This window comes from Schistocerca serialis, chromosome 6 (genome assembly GCF_023864345.2).
Source record: "Schistocerca serialis cubense isolate TAMUIC-IGC-003099 chromosome 6, iqSchSeri2.2, whole genome shotgun sequence".
Lineage (NCBI taxonomy): Eukaryota > Metazoa > Arthropoda > Insecta > Orthoptera > Acrididae > Schistocerca > Schistocerca serialis.
The window spans coordinates 213134690-213152764 of NC_064643.1; the positions used below are offsets into that span (position 1 = coordinate 213134690).

At 40.1% G+C, this 18075-nt stretch overlaps 1 protein-coding gene across 5 annotated transcripts in view; it reads left to right on the forward strand.

The window, feature by feature from the left end:
- The first annotated feature begins 2305 nt into the window (after positions 1–2305).
- Positions 2306–18075, forward strand: part of LOC126483934 (speckle targeted PIP5K1A-regulated poly(A) polymerase-like) — a 162276-nt gene continuing 146506 nt past the window's right edge. Inside the window, exons 1-3 of one of the 5 annotated variants that reach the window (XM_050107214.1) lie at positions 2306–2366; positions 3676–3820; positions 10655–10772. In XM_050107214.1, coding sequence (XP_049963171.1) covers positions 3685–3820; positions 10655–10772 — 254 coding nt within the window. In that variant the 5' untranslated portion in view covers positions 2306–2366; positions 3676–3684. The other 4 variants (XM_050107217.1, XM_050107213.1, XM_050107215.1 and 1 more) reach the window with 4 other exon arrangements.

Sequence of the window (18075 nt, forward strand, 5' to 3'; positions counted from 1 at the left end):
ACTTACAGATTTTAATACCTTTTTTTCAAATTGAAGTCCCTCTCCTTCACACACAGAAGTCAGATGCAGAAAAAATGCTAAATAATTCTAGTACATAGGGCACGCACTATCTCTGACGCAGAGTGTCTACCCCAGGAATTGGAACATCTGAGAACTGTATTTCAAAAATATGGGTACTCAGAATGGCAGATTCAACGTGCTCTCCACCCAACCACTACAGTACAACCTGTGGAGATGGATGAAATCACGAGGGAGAAGGTAGGCACTGCGTTTATTCCATATACAGGCGCACTCTCGGGGAAAATCGCCCGCATTTTGAAGAAACACCGGGTCGGAACTGTGTTTTGTCCTCCGAATGAAACTCGTGGACTGGTGGGGAGCGCCAAAGATGACCTCGGTTTGAGGAAGGCCGGCGTGTACCAGATTCCGTGCCAATGTGGCAAGTCGTATATTGGTCAGACGATGCGTACCGCCGAGGATGGATGCCGTGAACACCAGAGGCACACTCGACGGATGTATCCGAGCAAGTCGGTGGTCGCTGAACACTTTTTGTCGGAAAATCACGCTATGGAGTATGAACGCACGAGGATTCTGGTACAGACGTCGAGATACTGGGACAGCGTTGTTAGAGAGGCCATCGAAATTCGCATCAATGACGACTTCATAAACCGTGACTGTGGCTATAATCTTAGCAAGGCTTAGTAACCATCGATTGGGTTAATCAACAGTAAATCGAGCAAACGTATAGTTGTGACGACCACGGTGGACAGAGCCACCACACCGACGTCATCACAGACTCCGTCGCAATCTGTTCCACTGCGTGACCGTGGCGCGGGGTGCGGACAGCGGAGGGAGCGCGCCGCGGGCAGAGGGTATTTAAATCGGCCGCCGCCGCGACCGAACCCAGTTCCCTCTGAGCAGCCATAGCTTACGGTTCTTCGTGTCGGCACGTTCAGAGGAGCTCAGTCCGTCAGTTCACCTGATGATGACGACATGTATGATCGCCGAAATATTGTGCCCGTTGGACACTGTAGACCGGCAGTATACCCGTGGATATTTTGAATATCAAAGACGCCTGGAGAAACTCAAGAATCACAACAATGCTAAATAATTGTGTTCTGATTTTACTAATTTAGACATTATTAAGTCAACTGCAGTTTTGCTGTTAGACCATACAAATCCAAGGCACTTCCTGATGTTGTAGTCAGTTCAATGTTTTCTATATTTTTGTAAACTGTTGTGCGACGCCCAGTATGCGCGTCCGGGATAACGCTCCCGCTGGCCACTGTGAAAACGCTAAGTCCACGCACAGTACATAAGCGAGCGCGCACTCGCGCTACGCTCATTCTGTGTCTTGCTGCTGCACAGCAACTGCACTGAACGCCGCCAACATGCCTTACAGGAGATATAGACGTCGTCTTCGCACAACAGTTTACAAGAATATAGAAAACATTGAACTTACTACAACATCTGGGGACAAGAAAAATCGCATTCCAGTGAAGAGTGTTGCAACCCACGCTCTCGTCGATGGACCTTGTGTATTTCTTGGATGTTCTCTTAATTTTAGCTTGGACATAAACGACACTGTCTCACATGGAAATGGATGGTACACTGTCGCCATAGTGAGAGGTGGTAGTGGAGTGGCTAGTGTTCCTGGACTTGAAAGGTTTACTTGGGTATCACTGCACAGGAAACATTTGATGGACTCAAAGCCAAGACTGAAATATAGCAACAGGACATAACTTGTTTTTATAAAAGATACTTGAATCTCTATATTGAGCTTGTCTCAGAGATCAAAAGACAATTTGACCTCTCCGATCCCATTTTTGAAGTCATTTCTACAGTGGAATCTAACGTAGCCCGATCTTACGCTGTTAAATCCTTGTACTCTGTCGTAAAGAGATTTCCTGTTCTTCAAAAATTAATCAACTGTGAACAATTGGATTGCCAATGGAAAAATTGTGCTATGCTGGAGCAGGAGAAATTTGGATTAGATGTAAAACCTGCTCCTGTGTACTGGAAGAAAATTTTTGATACCTATGAAATCTGCAGCCAAAACTCCAAATTCCCCAAATTTACGAGAAGTAATCATCCTTCTCCCCTGTCTTCTCTTTTCTTTCGAACCGACGAGATAAATGATGAGAAGCAGTATATGGCATCGCTCAGCCCAGTAAATTCCGGTTGGGTGTGTAAAATAGTTAATTTTTAATCTGATTCATGTTCTTTTTCTTTTATGTAAGTATTGTTGCAACTATTTTTGAAATGAATGGTATCTTGAGATATAATAGGGTAATCTGACGATCCTGGGTGGGCTATTACATTGATAGGCATTGGCGACCCTGGTCGTCGGGTGTTTGTATGTCACGGTAACTTCTTTGATTTGTTTTGAGATTGTTGAATTTACTTCATAGTTCATAGCTGTTGCTAGTGTTCTGCTTGTTGTGATATGTTGTGTAGGCGTAATGTTTGTGCGAAATAGTAGGCTTGTAACATTGGTGCATCGTAAGTTCTTCGTTTCCAATACCGAGTGTGATAAGCATGGTCGCTGCTGAGGCGTCTGATGTTAAAACATTCCCTTATTAAGGAAACGTTTAAATATCCAAATTTTTTGATGGGAAGCAGGTATGTGATTTTTGTATATAAATATGTTTTCAGGTGAAGTATTGCCGCAAATTGATCGAATATGTACACCCACATACTGAAAGGTGTTGTATGTTTATAAAAAGCCTTCAATTAACCTAGATACTTGTGAACAGAACTGCATCCCCAATCAGGTGCAAGAAACTGTGGGTAATTTTTGTGTTTACATCTGGAGCCCTTTAATCCATTTTATCGACCTACCTAGATAAACTCTAACACAGGCCTATCCGTACACTTGTAAGTCCAATTCCGTTTTGCTGCTTGTACAATATAAAATTTGTTGAATTGTTACACTCCACTCTCCCGAATTTATCAGTTTTGTTGCTTTTGTTCCTTTCTTTTTGTTTTGTTTCCACCGATTGTTATGTAGTCTTCCTCGGAGTCAATAAAAACCCATTTGCTTCTTATTATTATTTCATGAAATGTCGTTTCATTTGTGTTTGTTACAAGCATGTTGTGCGTCCTGTTGACCATTCGTTTTAGGTTTCGTTCATTGATCAGGCTGCTCTCAGTAGGCTTTAGTTGGTAGTTTGAAGTATGCACTGCAGTTTTCAATAAATTTGCTGTAGTTCTGTTTGCCCGTGCCACTTATGCTATAGCCCTACCTGTAGAACACTCGCTCTTTCACGGTGTGACATGTCTGTTTATTTCCCATAGTATTGGGAGGGGTGAATTTTAGTAATCCTTTATCTTACAGATAGTTCATCAAAAAAATCATTATTCGCTTTCTCATTCCATGACTGAACTGTTTCAGGAGCTATATCAGATGCACATTGCTGGATGGTTTGAATGAATAAATGAACCTGCTGCAAGAGTGGTTTCCCAAACTGTGTATAGTTTTCAGAAAAAGTTTAAAGACGAAACTTAATGTTGTGCTGTAAGATATCGTATCACACTTTTAAAAGTGTATCTCAGTTGATGGATTATTGAAATGTTGTCCACTGATGGCAGTATAGTTTTGTAGTTCTAAAAAAAATAAAAAATAATGCTGCATTCATTACGTGAACTTTTTTTTTCATTTTTTGTCGTATGTAGACGTTGGTGATGGGCGACCAGTATCGTGAGTGCAATTATTGCAAAATTCCAGTACCAGCTTGTAAATTTCATGAACATCTAAAAACAAAAGCTCATCGTGAAAGGAGGATGGCGTCAAAATTGGAATGTGGTGTCTATATCAGTCGTAAGTAACTATAGGCTATAAGTGTTATAGTATGATAAAAAAACCTGTGTTATCTCTGTGTTTGTTAGTATTTTTCATTTAGCGATTAAAATTCTTCTGGGTGTTGTACTTTTTCATCGTATAAAATATGTTAATTATTTCTTGAACATGCTCACGAAAACCCAAATATTGATTTGCAGACTGTCACTAGTCACTGACAAGCAGGCTAGCCCACGAATAGTTTCTTTCCTACCCTCTCCTTTTTTGTCATTGTATTCTATGGGCAATTACAAGTTTCACAGGTATTTGTATTGACCCTAATTGTCTGCAATAAATAGATGCACCTTTCCTTCACCATAACTAGGCTTGCCCTGAGGAAGGTTGTTGTAATATGGTTGTAATGTTGCTTTTCCAGTTATACAGTGGTGTAGTACAACACTCATAAGAATTTTAAATCTCATGACACTGGCCGCGGAAGCGTGCATAGTTACATTTTTCACAGTCTTACAGTTCTGATTAATGGCAATACTTTTTAGTTTTCTGTCTGTAAGTTACATGATATTCAGTACATCAATTGAGGAACCAGTTCAGTGTAAGTACGTAATTTGAGTTAAACTCCGGGCTGTGCTCAACGAAAGGGGGCTTGCCATCTAGTGGCAACATACTTTCAGATATTTTTTGTTCTTCATTGGATGGCAACCTTTCTGTAGTAGTCCTTGTATTGATCTTTGTTTGCAGTATTTTTAGTGCATCCTGATTTTTTTTTTTTTTTTTTAGGGCCATCTGCTGTAATTTAGAGTTCCGTTACAAGTTCCTTAATTCCTGTAATCCATTTAATGTTGCTCTTACCATTCAAGAGTTTTTCTACTATTCTTGTACTAATTATATTTTCTAAAGAACAATGAAAATAATCAATTTTTGACCATATAATGTAATTGGACAGATAAAAACTCTGCTCGCTAAGCAGCAGTGGGAGAACACACATATGAAAAAAGGTTTTACTTATCCAAGCTTTCGGAGCCAGTGGCTCCTTCTTCTGGCAGAAGGGTTGAAGGGGAAGGTAGAGGGGTGAAAGAAAGGGAATTGGAGAGGTTTAGGAGAAAGGGGTAGAGTTCGGAAAAGTCAGCCAGAACCGCAAGTAAGGGGAGACTTACCAGATGGGATGTGAAGTGAAGACAGGTTGTTGGGGACTGCACCAGACAAGATTTGATAACCTGAGAGCTTAAAGGTGAAAGATAAAGATAGTGTAACATGCAAGGCAGATATTACTGCTGAAATATTGTGCACAAATTAATAAGAGCAAAAAGCGAAGTGTGTTGTATGTGTTACTGGGGAGGGATAGACAGTTCAGAAAATAAAAGATGTAGAAAACTAAAACAGAGTGAAGATAGAGTAGTTTCTGGGAAGAAATGCTGAGACAAAAGTAGTTAATGTTAATTTAGGTCAGGTTAGTGGCAAGAACGAAGGATATGTTGTAGCGTTAGTTCCCACCTGCTGTGTTCTGAGAAACAGATGTCTGGGGCGATAATTCAGATGGTACTTGTGGTGAAACTGGTGCCGAGGTCATGACTGTCCTATTGTAGAGCATGCTCTGCAACATGATATTTTTTGTTGGCATTCTACACCCTCTGTCTATGCCCATTCATCCAAACTTATAAATTGGTGGTAGTCATTTTGATGTAAAAGGCTGAATAGTGTTTATGTAACAGTTATTGTATTGCACGTTTTGTTTCACTCTTTGATAGCATATGTTTTGCCTGTCAGAGGGCTGGTATAAGTGGCGGTAGGTGGGTGCATGTGGCAAGTCTTGCAGTGAGGACAGTCATGGGGGAGGTGCCATAGAGCAGGGAGATGGATGCAGAAGCATAGAACTCTGACAAGGATATTGTGGAGATTTGGAGGGTGACCAAGAACAACTCTTAAGTGTGGTGTGCAAAATCTCAGACAGAATGGACTTCATTTCAGAACATGATTTTAGGAAGTTGAAGTAGCTGATAAGTACATTAAAGACCAGGATAATACTGAGTGACAAGTGGTGTGCTCTGAAGTTGTTTTTTCAAGGTATCAGCTCTACTGTGATTATTTGTGATGGCTCAGGAAATCTGCTTTTGAACTAGGCTAGTGGGGTAATTACATTTAGTGAAGGCTAAGGTGAGAATGGTTATGTATTGCTTTAAAGAGTCTGCATCCGAACAAACATGTTTGCCTCGAATGCCAAGGTTGTATGGAAGGGAACGTTTGACATGGAAAGGATGGCAACTGTCAAAATGTAAGTACTGTTGTTTGTTCATAGGTTTAATGTGGACAGACTTGTGTAGCTAGCCTTTGGAGAGAGTGAGATCAACATCAAGGAAAGTGGCGTCGGATTCAGAATAGGATCATGTGAAATTTCATTGGGAGAATGTATTCAGAGATTCCAGGAATTTTAACCCTGAGATTATAATGGCAAAGATGTCATCAATGTATCTGAACCAAATCAGGGGCTGAAGACTTATGGAGCCCAGGAAAGACCACCGAGCAACCTATGAAAAGGTTGGCATAGGAAAGAGCCACCCTGGTTCCCATGACCATATCCCTGATTTGTTTGTATGTTTGCCTTCAAAGGTGAAGTAGTTCTTGGCAAGTTCAGCAGCAGACTGACCCTGTACATGGAGGATGTTGGTATAGAGGGAGCTGGCATCAATTGTGACAAGCAAGGTGTTTGGTGAGAGTGGAGTGGGTAAGGATTTCAGATGATCTAGGAAATGGCTTTTGTCTTTAATATAGGAGGGCCATCTTTGGACTATGTGTTGCTGGTGTTGATCAACTAAGGCAGATATACGTTCAGTGGGTGCTTTGAAGCCAGCAACTATAGAATAGCCAGGATGATTGGGTTTGTGGATCTTAGGTTCCTGGTGTTCTCACACGTCCAAAGAATGAGATGAATTTCTTCCTGACCATGATCATTACTGTTTCTGTTTCCTTGTTTGCTATTCTCCAGTGCCTTGTTTATTTATGTATGTCCTAATTGTTCTTCTTTCTGTCTTTAGCATTTTGTCAGTTTTTTATGTATTACTTGTTTTAAAGTTGGTTTCAGCTGCATGTGTTATTTTTGGTTATGTAACTGTTTTATAATGTTTGAATTTTGCAGCTATCAGTGGACTTTTTTATTGTGTTTTTGCTTATGTGATTTACTTTGTTCAGTTTTTTTAAATACGATTTTATGTTGGCATTCTACATTTATCAGCAATTTTGAATTTTGTATTGTAATTTTGTTTTCCTTTATGGATCAGTTAGCATAATCTCTACTTTTCAAATAATATTCTAAGACCAATTTTCCAAGCTCTTTCTTATAGCAATTTGACTTGTTGTTTGGTTTCTTGAACAATTTTTGGCTAGAAGAGCAAGACTATCGAAAAATTCCAAGCAATATAAACTCTATCATTTTTAACGCTTCCAATTCCCTTTTTGTGCATATATTTACAGTTGTGTTGTTAGTTAGGGAAGGAAAAAAAAACTGATTTGTGACAGATCTGTCTGTAGCATTACTTGAGGTCTAGGTTTCTTTGGGAGGTGACAATGTGGTTATGATACTAAAAAAACCAAATTGTAATGACAGATTGATCTGTAGCTTAGCTCATCTGAAAAAATGGCAATAATGTGATGTTATAGTTGCCCTAATGTTTACGGTTTTTGTCGCATGTTTCCTGTGTCACTGGTCAAAGCCGATGACCTGTATTGAACATTCCTTTATATCCTCCTTTATAACAGTCTCTCATTATATGTTCCGGTGCACAGTTGAAAAGCAGTGGTGCTTCACAGTCACATTGTCTTAAGCTTTTTTATGGGCAATGATTCAGAAATTTCTAATCTTAACTTGACTTTTGATTTGGTGTTGGTTGTAGTACGTTCTGTTAGTTTAATTAGTTTGGCTGAGGTTCTAGATTGCTTAGAAATTTTAAGAAAAGGTCTGTGGAGACATGCACCCCTTCATAAAGTCTGCATATGTTATTGCCATAGGTTTGTTCAGTTTCCTGTTTATACCATATTTAATTTTAAACCAATAAACTGCTCTGCACAGCTTCTCCCAATTTCTGAAACCTACTTGGTATTCCTCTGATTACTGTTATAGTTGTTCCTTGATTCTTTCACATGGGGTCTTGTATAAAATCTTGTGTGTGCAGTATAGGAGAGAGATTCCTCTGCAATTACCTGGATTGTCTTTATTCTCTTTCTCGTGTACTGGATGGGTGATGTCTGTGGTTCGATGTTTGGGAAGTTGTTCAATCAGTTCAGTCAGTTTAGAGCCATGTGTAAGGACTTCTAGGCTGTGTCACTTGAATATTTTCACAGTTGAACAAAAACCTGGTCTTCTTCATCTGTCTTATAATTTTTTTGTCTTGTTGTTGTTTCTTCCACTTCTTGGAAAGCTGGAGGATCTGATTCATTCAATTTGGTTTTTATTGAGGTTCTTACATTGATTTGCAAGAGTTCCTTGGATTCTTCACAGTTCAAAAGTTTATTACATTTTTTTTTCAAGATTTGAACATTTTCTTTGTTACTGTGTGCCATTCTTCATCCTTCATCTTTCTGTATTAACTTCAGGTGCTCTTGCTGTTGCAGTTGTTTCCCAAAGATTTTGTAGTAAATCCTGGACCTGGTTTTATGGTAATTATCTCCTGTAGAGTTTGTTATGTGTTTATGAAATCCTTTCTTGATTCTCGTAATGTTCTATGTGAAATTCTTCCCTTTTGTTTTTAAAGTTTATGCTATTTTCTTCTGTTTTGTTTATTTGAAACTTTTTGTGTTTTTCTTCATGGAACTTGTTCCAGTTTGGTGTCCACTATGCACATTTTCTTCACGAGTTCAAGGGAGTTTTAGATTTTTGGCTTGTTTTTTGAAACTTGATACTATGAGATGCTGTCATTTGAAGAACTAATAGATGAAGTTCTTGTTGAACTTCAAATAGATTGGGCAGATGAAAGTGTTATGAATATGCAGACGATAATAGAGAAGGTAACGGGAAGCCCTTTAAAATACTTGTCAACACAACAGTTGCATGTATTTGTTGTGCTGCTTGAAATGATTGTGGCCAAGCAGCTTATGAGTCAGGGTGTATGATGCACATCTCCACCAGCTTGTGTTAATTGTTTCAACAAACATACAGTTCGTAACAGTGTGTGTCCAGACTGCACAGAAGAAAAGAAAATGCAAGATATTAAAGTAACAAAACTTGTGTCATATACTGAAGCAAATAAATTATTTAAAGTCATACAGTCTCCAACACTTTTTTACCACATTTGTGTCAGTTGTGGAACATCCAAAGGTTAAGGTTTGTGACAAACTCAGTCACAAGCAGTGAATGTCATTACCAACACATGCTCATGTTGCTACATATACCAGTTTACATATTCCAATCAGCTGATATCTGCTTTGGAATCTAAATGGCTTTAGAAATCATCTGGAAGAACTAAACTTGCAGCACATGTCACACCTGCATGTACACACTGGAATTTTGAGGCTTCTGATACCCTTGTGCTATGGGGCTATCACCTACATAGAAATGATGACTTAATTGGTGGGACCCTTAAGGCAGGAGTGGCAGTGTTTATCATTGACATGCTTTATTCCTTACCTGTTGCCTATCACTCTACAAGCAGTTGCTGTCGCAGTACATGATGTGTCATTCATGGTAACATCACAGGAACCACTAGACAGCCCAAAGTGCTGTCGTGGGCTGTAACTCCACCTGTTCCAGGTGCGCAATGGTTGAAAATCTCTTATGATTGGAAAACATACCTCTTGAATACAGAGAAAATGACACCTTCCCCCACCTCCTTCTCTCCCTACACGCACACGAGCGCGCATGCGTGCGTGCACACACACACACACACACACACACACACACACACACACACACACACACACACACACACACACACAAAATCGGCAGGATCATTCTCTGTGATTGATTTCACAGTTTGCTCTTTTGCTAATTGGAAAACAGTAGACAGCTCTATCCCAGTGACTACTGTCCAGTTTTTGTTCACTTCAAGCAAAGAAGATAGCCAGAAATTAAAAGCCCCCAAATGACAAAGGCAAATTGGATGCTTTACAGCCAGTTTGCTGCATTTAAACACAGAGACAGCATACAGGATTTGAAGAGCCTTTCTGCTGCTGATAGGTCCATACAAAAATCTTCAGGCCATCGTAGGAGACAGCTTGTCCCTTGGTGGAATGAACAGTGTTGTTCACCACTAAAGGAGAGGAGGAAAGTGCTGCAGAGATTCAAATGCAATCCATTTCAAGAGGATCTTGAAGTCTTTTAGCTACATAAGTAAAAAGTCCAACAGACAGTTAAACAGAGCAAGAAGTTAAGATCCAACATCACTTGCATACTGCACTGTAGGATTTTAAGGTAAGTCATTAAAATATCCAGAAGTGCGCACGTCCTGACAGAAATAAATAATGCAGTTAGTGAAATTGAAACTATTTGGGTCATTGTCAAATGGGAGCCGAGACAGCCAGGCAGTGTAAAAAATTCCAAAACCTAAACTAAATGACAATAATTCGCATTCCAAGTCAGATATAAAAGAATGCCAAAACAGTGCCAGTGAAAATTTACATAATCCTCGAATAACCTGTAAAGAATTTCAGATTATATACATTTTAGTACTTGAAATACATAATTTATTTTCTTACCTGTAATTGTTTACTTAAAACATCATCCCATTGGCTGTGAGAAACTGATTCATTAACAACCTTGTGACTTAGGGATGTTGTTGACACTGCAGCCAACACAGACTTTAACTCCCATCTTTGTTAATTTGCGAACATCATAATACTTTAATATCTGAATGTGTTTCTGTTTTTCAGAACTACCATTGAGAGTAACAAAGGAAATACTAGTGGGAGTATTGGAAAGGTTTGGTAGAGTTCGTGCGTATTCTTTAAATTCACACGCAGGCACAGCCATAGTTTATTTTGAAGACAGGTGAGTTGTCTCAGTGAAATTTGGTGTGTGTCAAATGTACAAATTAGTGAATTTTCACACAGTGTGTAGTACTCTGTAGAAATGGTTAGTATTGTTTTTGAAATTCTGATGGATATATGACAAAAGTACCGTAGAGTTTCTTCATGGCCACAGCAGTTGTTGTTGGGGCGGGAACCGAAGGGTGAAATGGGCAACCATCGGCGCGCACACACACACACACACACACACACACACACACACACACACACACACACGAGAATTTTTCATGAAGGCCCTGCTGCCTGAAGTGATAAGTCATTTGAAAAAATTACATTATTACTACTTTGGCACATTGTCTCATGTTTTCCTACATGTTCTGATTTGCCCTTTGTTTGTGACTTATTTTGCATTCTCACTTCTCACTTATTCCCATTTATTTGTACTATGTTCGTACTAATCCTTCTCCTCCCCACTCACTCCCCCTCTCCCTCCCTCCCCCCTCTCTCCTCCTCCCCCTCTCTCTATCTCCTCCCCCTCTCTCCTCCTCCCCCTCCCCCTCTCCCCCTCTATCCATCTCCTCCCCCTCCCCCCTCCCCCTCTCCCCCTCTATCCATCTCCTCCCCCTCCCCCCTCTATCCCCCTCCACCTCTCCCTCTCCCCCCCTCCCTCTCCCCCCTCTCTCCCTCTCCCCCCCTCTCCCTCTCCCCCCTCTCTCTTCCCCCTCCCCCCCTCTCTCTCTCCTCCCCCCTTCCCCCCACCTCCAGAATTAAATGAAACAGATTTTTGTGTCATTCGTGTGTTTTATTTACACCATTACACATTTTGATAGTTCATACAATCATCTTCAGATGGATAATTGTGAGAATTTCATTCTTCCAGTATTTAGTAAGTCTGAAGACATACTAGGGAAAAATCAGTGAGGCTTTTGATCAGACAGAGGTACAACTGATCAGATATTTATGATGGAAAAGTTCTATGAATATGATATAGATCTGCATTTCCTATTCATTGACTTCAAACAAGCCTTTGACAGCGTAAACTGGCAAGGACTACACAGAGTACTGGAAGAAGTTGGTATATGTGCTAAACTAATAAGACTAATCAGAATGACAATGACAGAAACAAGAGAAAAAGTATAGGCCCTTAGCAGAACAAGTGAAAGCTTTGACTTTAATAAAAGTGTGAAGCAAAGTGATTGTCTCTCCACTATCCTATTCAATATAGTTCTACATAGTGTAGTAAATAAAATCAATGAAAGAGGCACCATATTTTTGAAAATTAGCCAGATATGTGCATACACTGATGACATTGATAGAGTAGGAAGAAATATCAATACACTCCAAGAACATACCGGGCAATGGAAACAGAAACCTTAAAAATTGGCTTCACAGTAAATGAAAGCAAAACACAATACAGGATGTTTATAAATGAATATTGGGGTTTTAGTGCTTTCTAATATTTATTACATTAAACTTACAGTTATAAATAATACGTCAAACAAAAGAGCAACTCAAACAGTTGTGTTTGGCACCAGTGTGCATGTGCAGCATGCAGTGTTTCCGCCACAATCCACTAAACGGCGGTAGTAGCGAAGATGGTGACTAGTGAACACAAAACGTTTTGTGTTTTGCAGTTTGCAAAGACCAAATCTGTAGTTACTTTGCAACGTGCATTCCAGCTGAAGTTCACTTGTAATCCTCCAAGTGATTATAACATTCATAGATGGTATCATCAATTTGAAGATACCTGCTGCCTTTGTAAAGGGAAGAGCACAGGACGACCAAGAGTTAGTGAAGAGACTGTTGAGCGAGTGAGAGAGTCGTTCACTCATAGCCCAAAGAAATCAGTTGGGAAGGCTAGTCGTGAACTAAAAGTTCCTGTGTCGACTATTTGGGAAGTTTTAAGAAAACGCATAGAACTATGTCCTTACCGTTTACAGTTATTACAGGCTCTAAAGCTGGCAGACCATGGATTACGTGCCAACAAGGTGGTACACATACCACGCGATTCGCCTAAAGTGACTGTTTTTTGTGCCGTATTCTGGTGCGAAGTTTATGGGCCTTTCTTTTTTGGTGAACCTACTGTAACTGGCACTTCTTACCTTGATACACTAGAGCAATGGCTCTTGCCTCAGTTGGACGAAGATGAGCCAGAGAACTTCATTTTCAGCAAGATGGTACGCCACCTCTCTGGCATAGCGAAGTATGTGATTGGTTGAACTTCTCTGTACCCGAGCCCTGGATAGGCCACAAGGGGCCCAATGACAGGGCTTGCTTTGCATGGCCTCCATGTTCACCTGACCAAACGCCATGCGATTTTTTCCTTTGGGGCTTCATCAAGGATCATGTGTACATGCCTCCGCTACCAGCAGACCTCCCTGAATTAAGAAACAGCTGTTGCTATAATCGCTGAACGCACAGTTATCGACGTTTGGGAAGAACTCGGCTATAGACTTGATGTGTGCTGTGTGACAAACGGTGCTCACACTGAACATTTATAAGGTTCTTGGTAAAACTGAGTTGCTGTTTCATTGACATATCATTTATAACTGTAAGTTTAATATAATAAATATTATAAAGGGTAAAAACCTAATATTCATTTATAAACACCCTGTATATGATAATGTCACAATCTGAGGCCAGAAGAATCCCTAAAGACCTAAGCAGCAATGGGAAATGCTTTAAAGGAGTGTCCTCTTGTAACTGCTTGGGAGCCCTAGTAACAAATGATAACAGTATTGGAAAGGTTATAAGGGAAAGAATACAAACAGGAAATGCAAATATGCAACTTTTCAGAAATAGTCTTGTTACAAGAAAAACAAAATGCTGATACATAACTCCCTAGTCAACCTAGTTATCACATACAGGTCAGAGGTATGGACATTGACGGACCATGACATAAGTGCACTAAGAATCGTGAGCGGAAAATACTATGCAAAATATATGGTCCAAAAAGGGAGGAAGAAGGATGGAGAATACGTTACAATGCTGAATTAAAAGTGTAAATAGAAGATAGGGACATAGTAAAATTTGTGAAATCCCAGCAAATACAATGGCTAGGATAGAATTCCAAAGAAAATAACGGAAGGTGTGATACATTCAGCTAGGCAAAAAGGGAGACCTAGAAGAGGATGGATTGATGATGTAATAGTGGATCTCACCAGTATGGGAGTCCAGGGATCAAAAAAAGCAGCAAAGAACTGAGAAATGTGGAGGAAGATCGTTGAAGAAGCAAAGACTCACTAAGGGGTGTAGTGCTACTGAAGGAGGAGGAGGAATATTTAGTAGGTTAGTAGCATCACTTTTTATGACGCATGCTCAAATGTGTTCCATTTGTATCAGTTGCAGATCTCAAGAGCTTGTCCTACATAGATTAAATAGAGGTAATAGTCATGAATCAGTGACATCTGATACACCACACATGCCTCCTGGGTAATTCCAAACAGTGAGCACCTCATTGGCTGTGTATGGGTTTGGCCACTGTGTGGCATGACAGTAGAATGTTGTATGCCACAGGGTGCAGGGATCTTTGTGTAACTACCTGGGTCATGAGGATGGTGCAGACCTCCAAGTAAAAATTAAAAGAGGATGTCAATGTCAAGGTTTTCTGGATGCCGATAAGATGGACGGCTGTTGAGGTGGAATACTCGCGAGCAGGCACCTGCCACACCACTGTTGTATAAAGCTTACCCAGGTAACTGGGGCTGTGTCTTGATGCACCGTTATTTTCTTAGCTTTTCGTGGGATGTCCATGAAGCCAATATTTTGTCTATCACTCCCAGAGGTTTTTGTGGCCCATTGGTCCAAACCTCAAAGAGACCTCATGTAGCTAGTCCACTTGGGATTTCCATTACCACCAGTAATTCTTTGGTTGTTGGTATGTTTAAGGGGGACTAAACAGCGAAGGTCATCAGTCCCCACCAGTAATTGATCACATCCCTTGTTGAATAACACTTTCGTCATTAATAAATATATGAAAGTTGCATTTGAGAAAGTATTGCTTTTTGACATACATAAAGCACTAGAGAGACTTTCAGGGCAACTTAAATCTATCAAGAGACTGCGTAGGGGTACACTCCTAGTTGAGACAGTGAAAGCTATCCAAGTAAACAAGCTGTTAAATGCTAGATCAATTGGAGAGTATGGCATCAATGGTGAGCTGCACACATAATTAAACTGCTGCAAAGAAGCTGTAACCTGTCATGATATCATGAATGTAGATTCCAAACTGCTTCAACAGGAATGGGAAAGTGAAGGCACCACAGAAGTAAAGAATTTCATGAAAAGAGTAAGTTGTGAATTCAAGGAGACATGAGGTTTTATTCTAGCTTTCCACTACCATAGTTATCCAAGTACATTGCAGCAGACTTTATATGCCTTAAAGTTAGATCCTCCATACCTGACCCTATATACTGCTAAAAATGTTACACTTCTGTCAAACCATCATGGTTTGCAAAACTGAGGCTTCGTGCAGAAGAGGGACTTCAGCTGCAATAATCAGACTCTCATTGTACTGCATCACCCACATGTATTAATGCTTTCACTACCATTGGGACAAATACTTCCCATGACAGGCTATCAGAGAAGTGGTGAGAATTTGCTGCATGTTACTGCCATGTATCAATGTCCCATTGGTGAAGGGAAGCCAGCTAATAGTTTACAGAACTCTTATAATTACAGCCCGCACTTGTAGGTTATGGTGTCTTCAAGTTTCATCTTAACCTTCTACTCTGTATTGTTGCATTGAATTAGTTTGAGCCTGCAGGTAGGCAACTCAATTAACATAGTTGCAAAGCGGGCTGTTGTTGCGCCTTCCCACAAAATTTGTGTCAGGGAATTGCATGCTCTTACTGATGTGCCCATATTGAACTCCTGTAATGTGACTTACAAATTGGAGAGATGTGAACCGTGGTGTTACCTATGAATAACCGCATACGTCCCATCCATACCCACGTTGAAAAATGAAACAGCAGGAAACAACTTTTTGATATTGTTACTTCTGACTTTGACATTAATTGAAATACTTAACATTAATAAGTTTCTTTTAGTGGCCATTTTACAGAAGCTGTATGCAATTTGTAGTAGTTTAAAAGAAAAACACCTTTTTGTGCTCAGCAACTGAAAAGACATTTTCCTTTTAAACTACAGCAATTACTTACATTGATATCTTTCGCCTCAAGAAAAAATTGGTAGTCAAAGGCTAATTGCCCCCAAAACAACCCTGTTTGCAGCAAAGGCTGTTTAGTATTCCAAGCAGAGAAGGAACTGCAGGACATACATAATGCATCTCATTCTCTTAGGTGATGGAGGCATTTAAAGCTGTACAGCCACCTATACATCTCAGTCTTTACCAAAAAAAGGCACCCAGACATTGATAGGTGAATGAAGCGCAACAACCTACAGCTTTAAAGATAGCAGCAAACTTGTGCCACTGGTTACACAACCAAGTTTACCTACATCTGAAGCAGTGCTGGTAGCATAAGGTGCTGTCGAGAAAAATAATACACCCTCTTGACAGACAGAAAATGAAATGGAAAGATGTTGCTTTTAAAACAGCCTTACGACTGTCCCCAAAAGCCAAGATGGTAATGGAAAAGTAACAAGCCAAAAAGATCAGTTCCAAAACCATCAGACCTTGCGACCTTGATCTTGTCTGATGGGTCGGACAGTGACTGATGATATGGATGTCACTGTCTGCCTGAGGAGACCATCTAGTCTCTCAAGCAAGCCTCCTACTGCTGTAACTTCCCATCATGGAGAAATAGTGGGGAAAGACATTATAAGTCATCGCTTCATGCCTTGCATACTGCAGTGCAACATGAATGAGTTCAGGATACATGACTCAGCTCAGGGAAGACCAATGTCTATATGTTGTTTGGGGCACATTTTAAATTACGGGTAACATCCCACTCCCAATCCCAGTTCTTTAAACAATTGAACTCCCTCGTATAAAACAGTTTCTAACATTTGTTACTTTACAAATGAATAAGTGCAGTAAATTTTTGACGTTAAACATGTAAAACATTTATGATTTAGATGAAAACTGTAATGACATTGGCTTTATTAGTTTTGGGTTATTCACGTAGAGACGAACAATAATGTTTCAGAAAAGGTTTGAAATTATCTGTAAGTTTTGTTGGAAGTCATTAAGTGCTCTCATTCTCAAATACTGGATGAATATAATCTGGGTAATGTGTGCGTTATGAGTTATGCTTCCACAAGACATAGGCACAGTTTGTAACTTAACTTTAATCCATGATGTATTGTGTTAAACTGTAAACATAAAATTATATGTCTTAATTTGTATATTATGTCAGCATTTTAAATTTTTAACTTCAGTCAATAATCATACGAAATACTGAAAATCAAATTTGTGTTGCCCCTCGAAACTGTTAGATGAGCAGCATGCACCGGTGACTGTGCACTGTGCAACATTTGAGTCACCAAGTAATATAGATCTGAGGCCCCTGAGCTACATGCTCAAAAAGGATGATCTTAGTGGAGGCAGAGCTAGGGGAGGACTGGCTGTTTTTGAAATCAATGCATACGATCCCTCGCATCATCCATCACCACAAGTCTATGGACAATTGCTGTATGTGTGTGTGTGTGTGTGTGTGTGTGTGTGTGTGTGTGTGGAGATTTTAACATGCACAGTGTGCTTTGGGGCTTTCAACCAGCTGCCCCAGGCATAGGGCTATGAAAAGTCTCCTGCCATCACACACATGTGTTGAGCAAGGAGCAGAGCACACACTTCAGCATTGCAGTAGGCACATCCATAGCTGTTGATCTCTTGGTGTTCTCTTCAGTCCTCACACACACCGCTCAATGGGAAGTGATTAATGACTTTAAGTCAACTGATCACTTACAGATTTGGGTTTGTTCTGCCAAACTGAGCGGTGCCAAAAGAAAACTGCCAGAATATGTGCCCAGTTAGGCAAAGTTAACACAACACAGCCAACTTGCTGTGTTCAAACACTTTGAAAACATATAGGAATGGGAGGATCATATTATCCAAATGATCTACCATACAGCTGAAGCTCATATTCCAGAGCCCTCAGGCCAGTTACAGAGGCAGCCTGTCCCTTGATGGAGTGACAGATACCACTCCACAACCAGGATAAGGGTGGCTCTGTGTATGAAGAGTGTGAGAAAAGTAGTAAGCCTGATTTTTTATCTGCTGAAGTTTTTATTTTTTTCAGACAACAGTATAGTCGTCTTCAAAGTAGGTCATTCCTAGTCTTGGTAGCAGTGCTGAACATCTTCAACTGGTAGGGTCTCTAACATGTTGGTCACATGTTCTTCAGAGCCCCAAAATGATGTCCTTT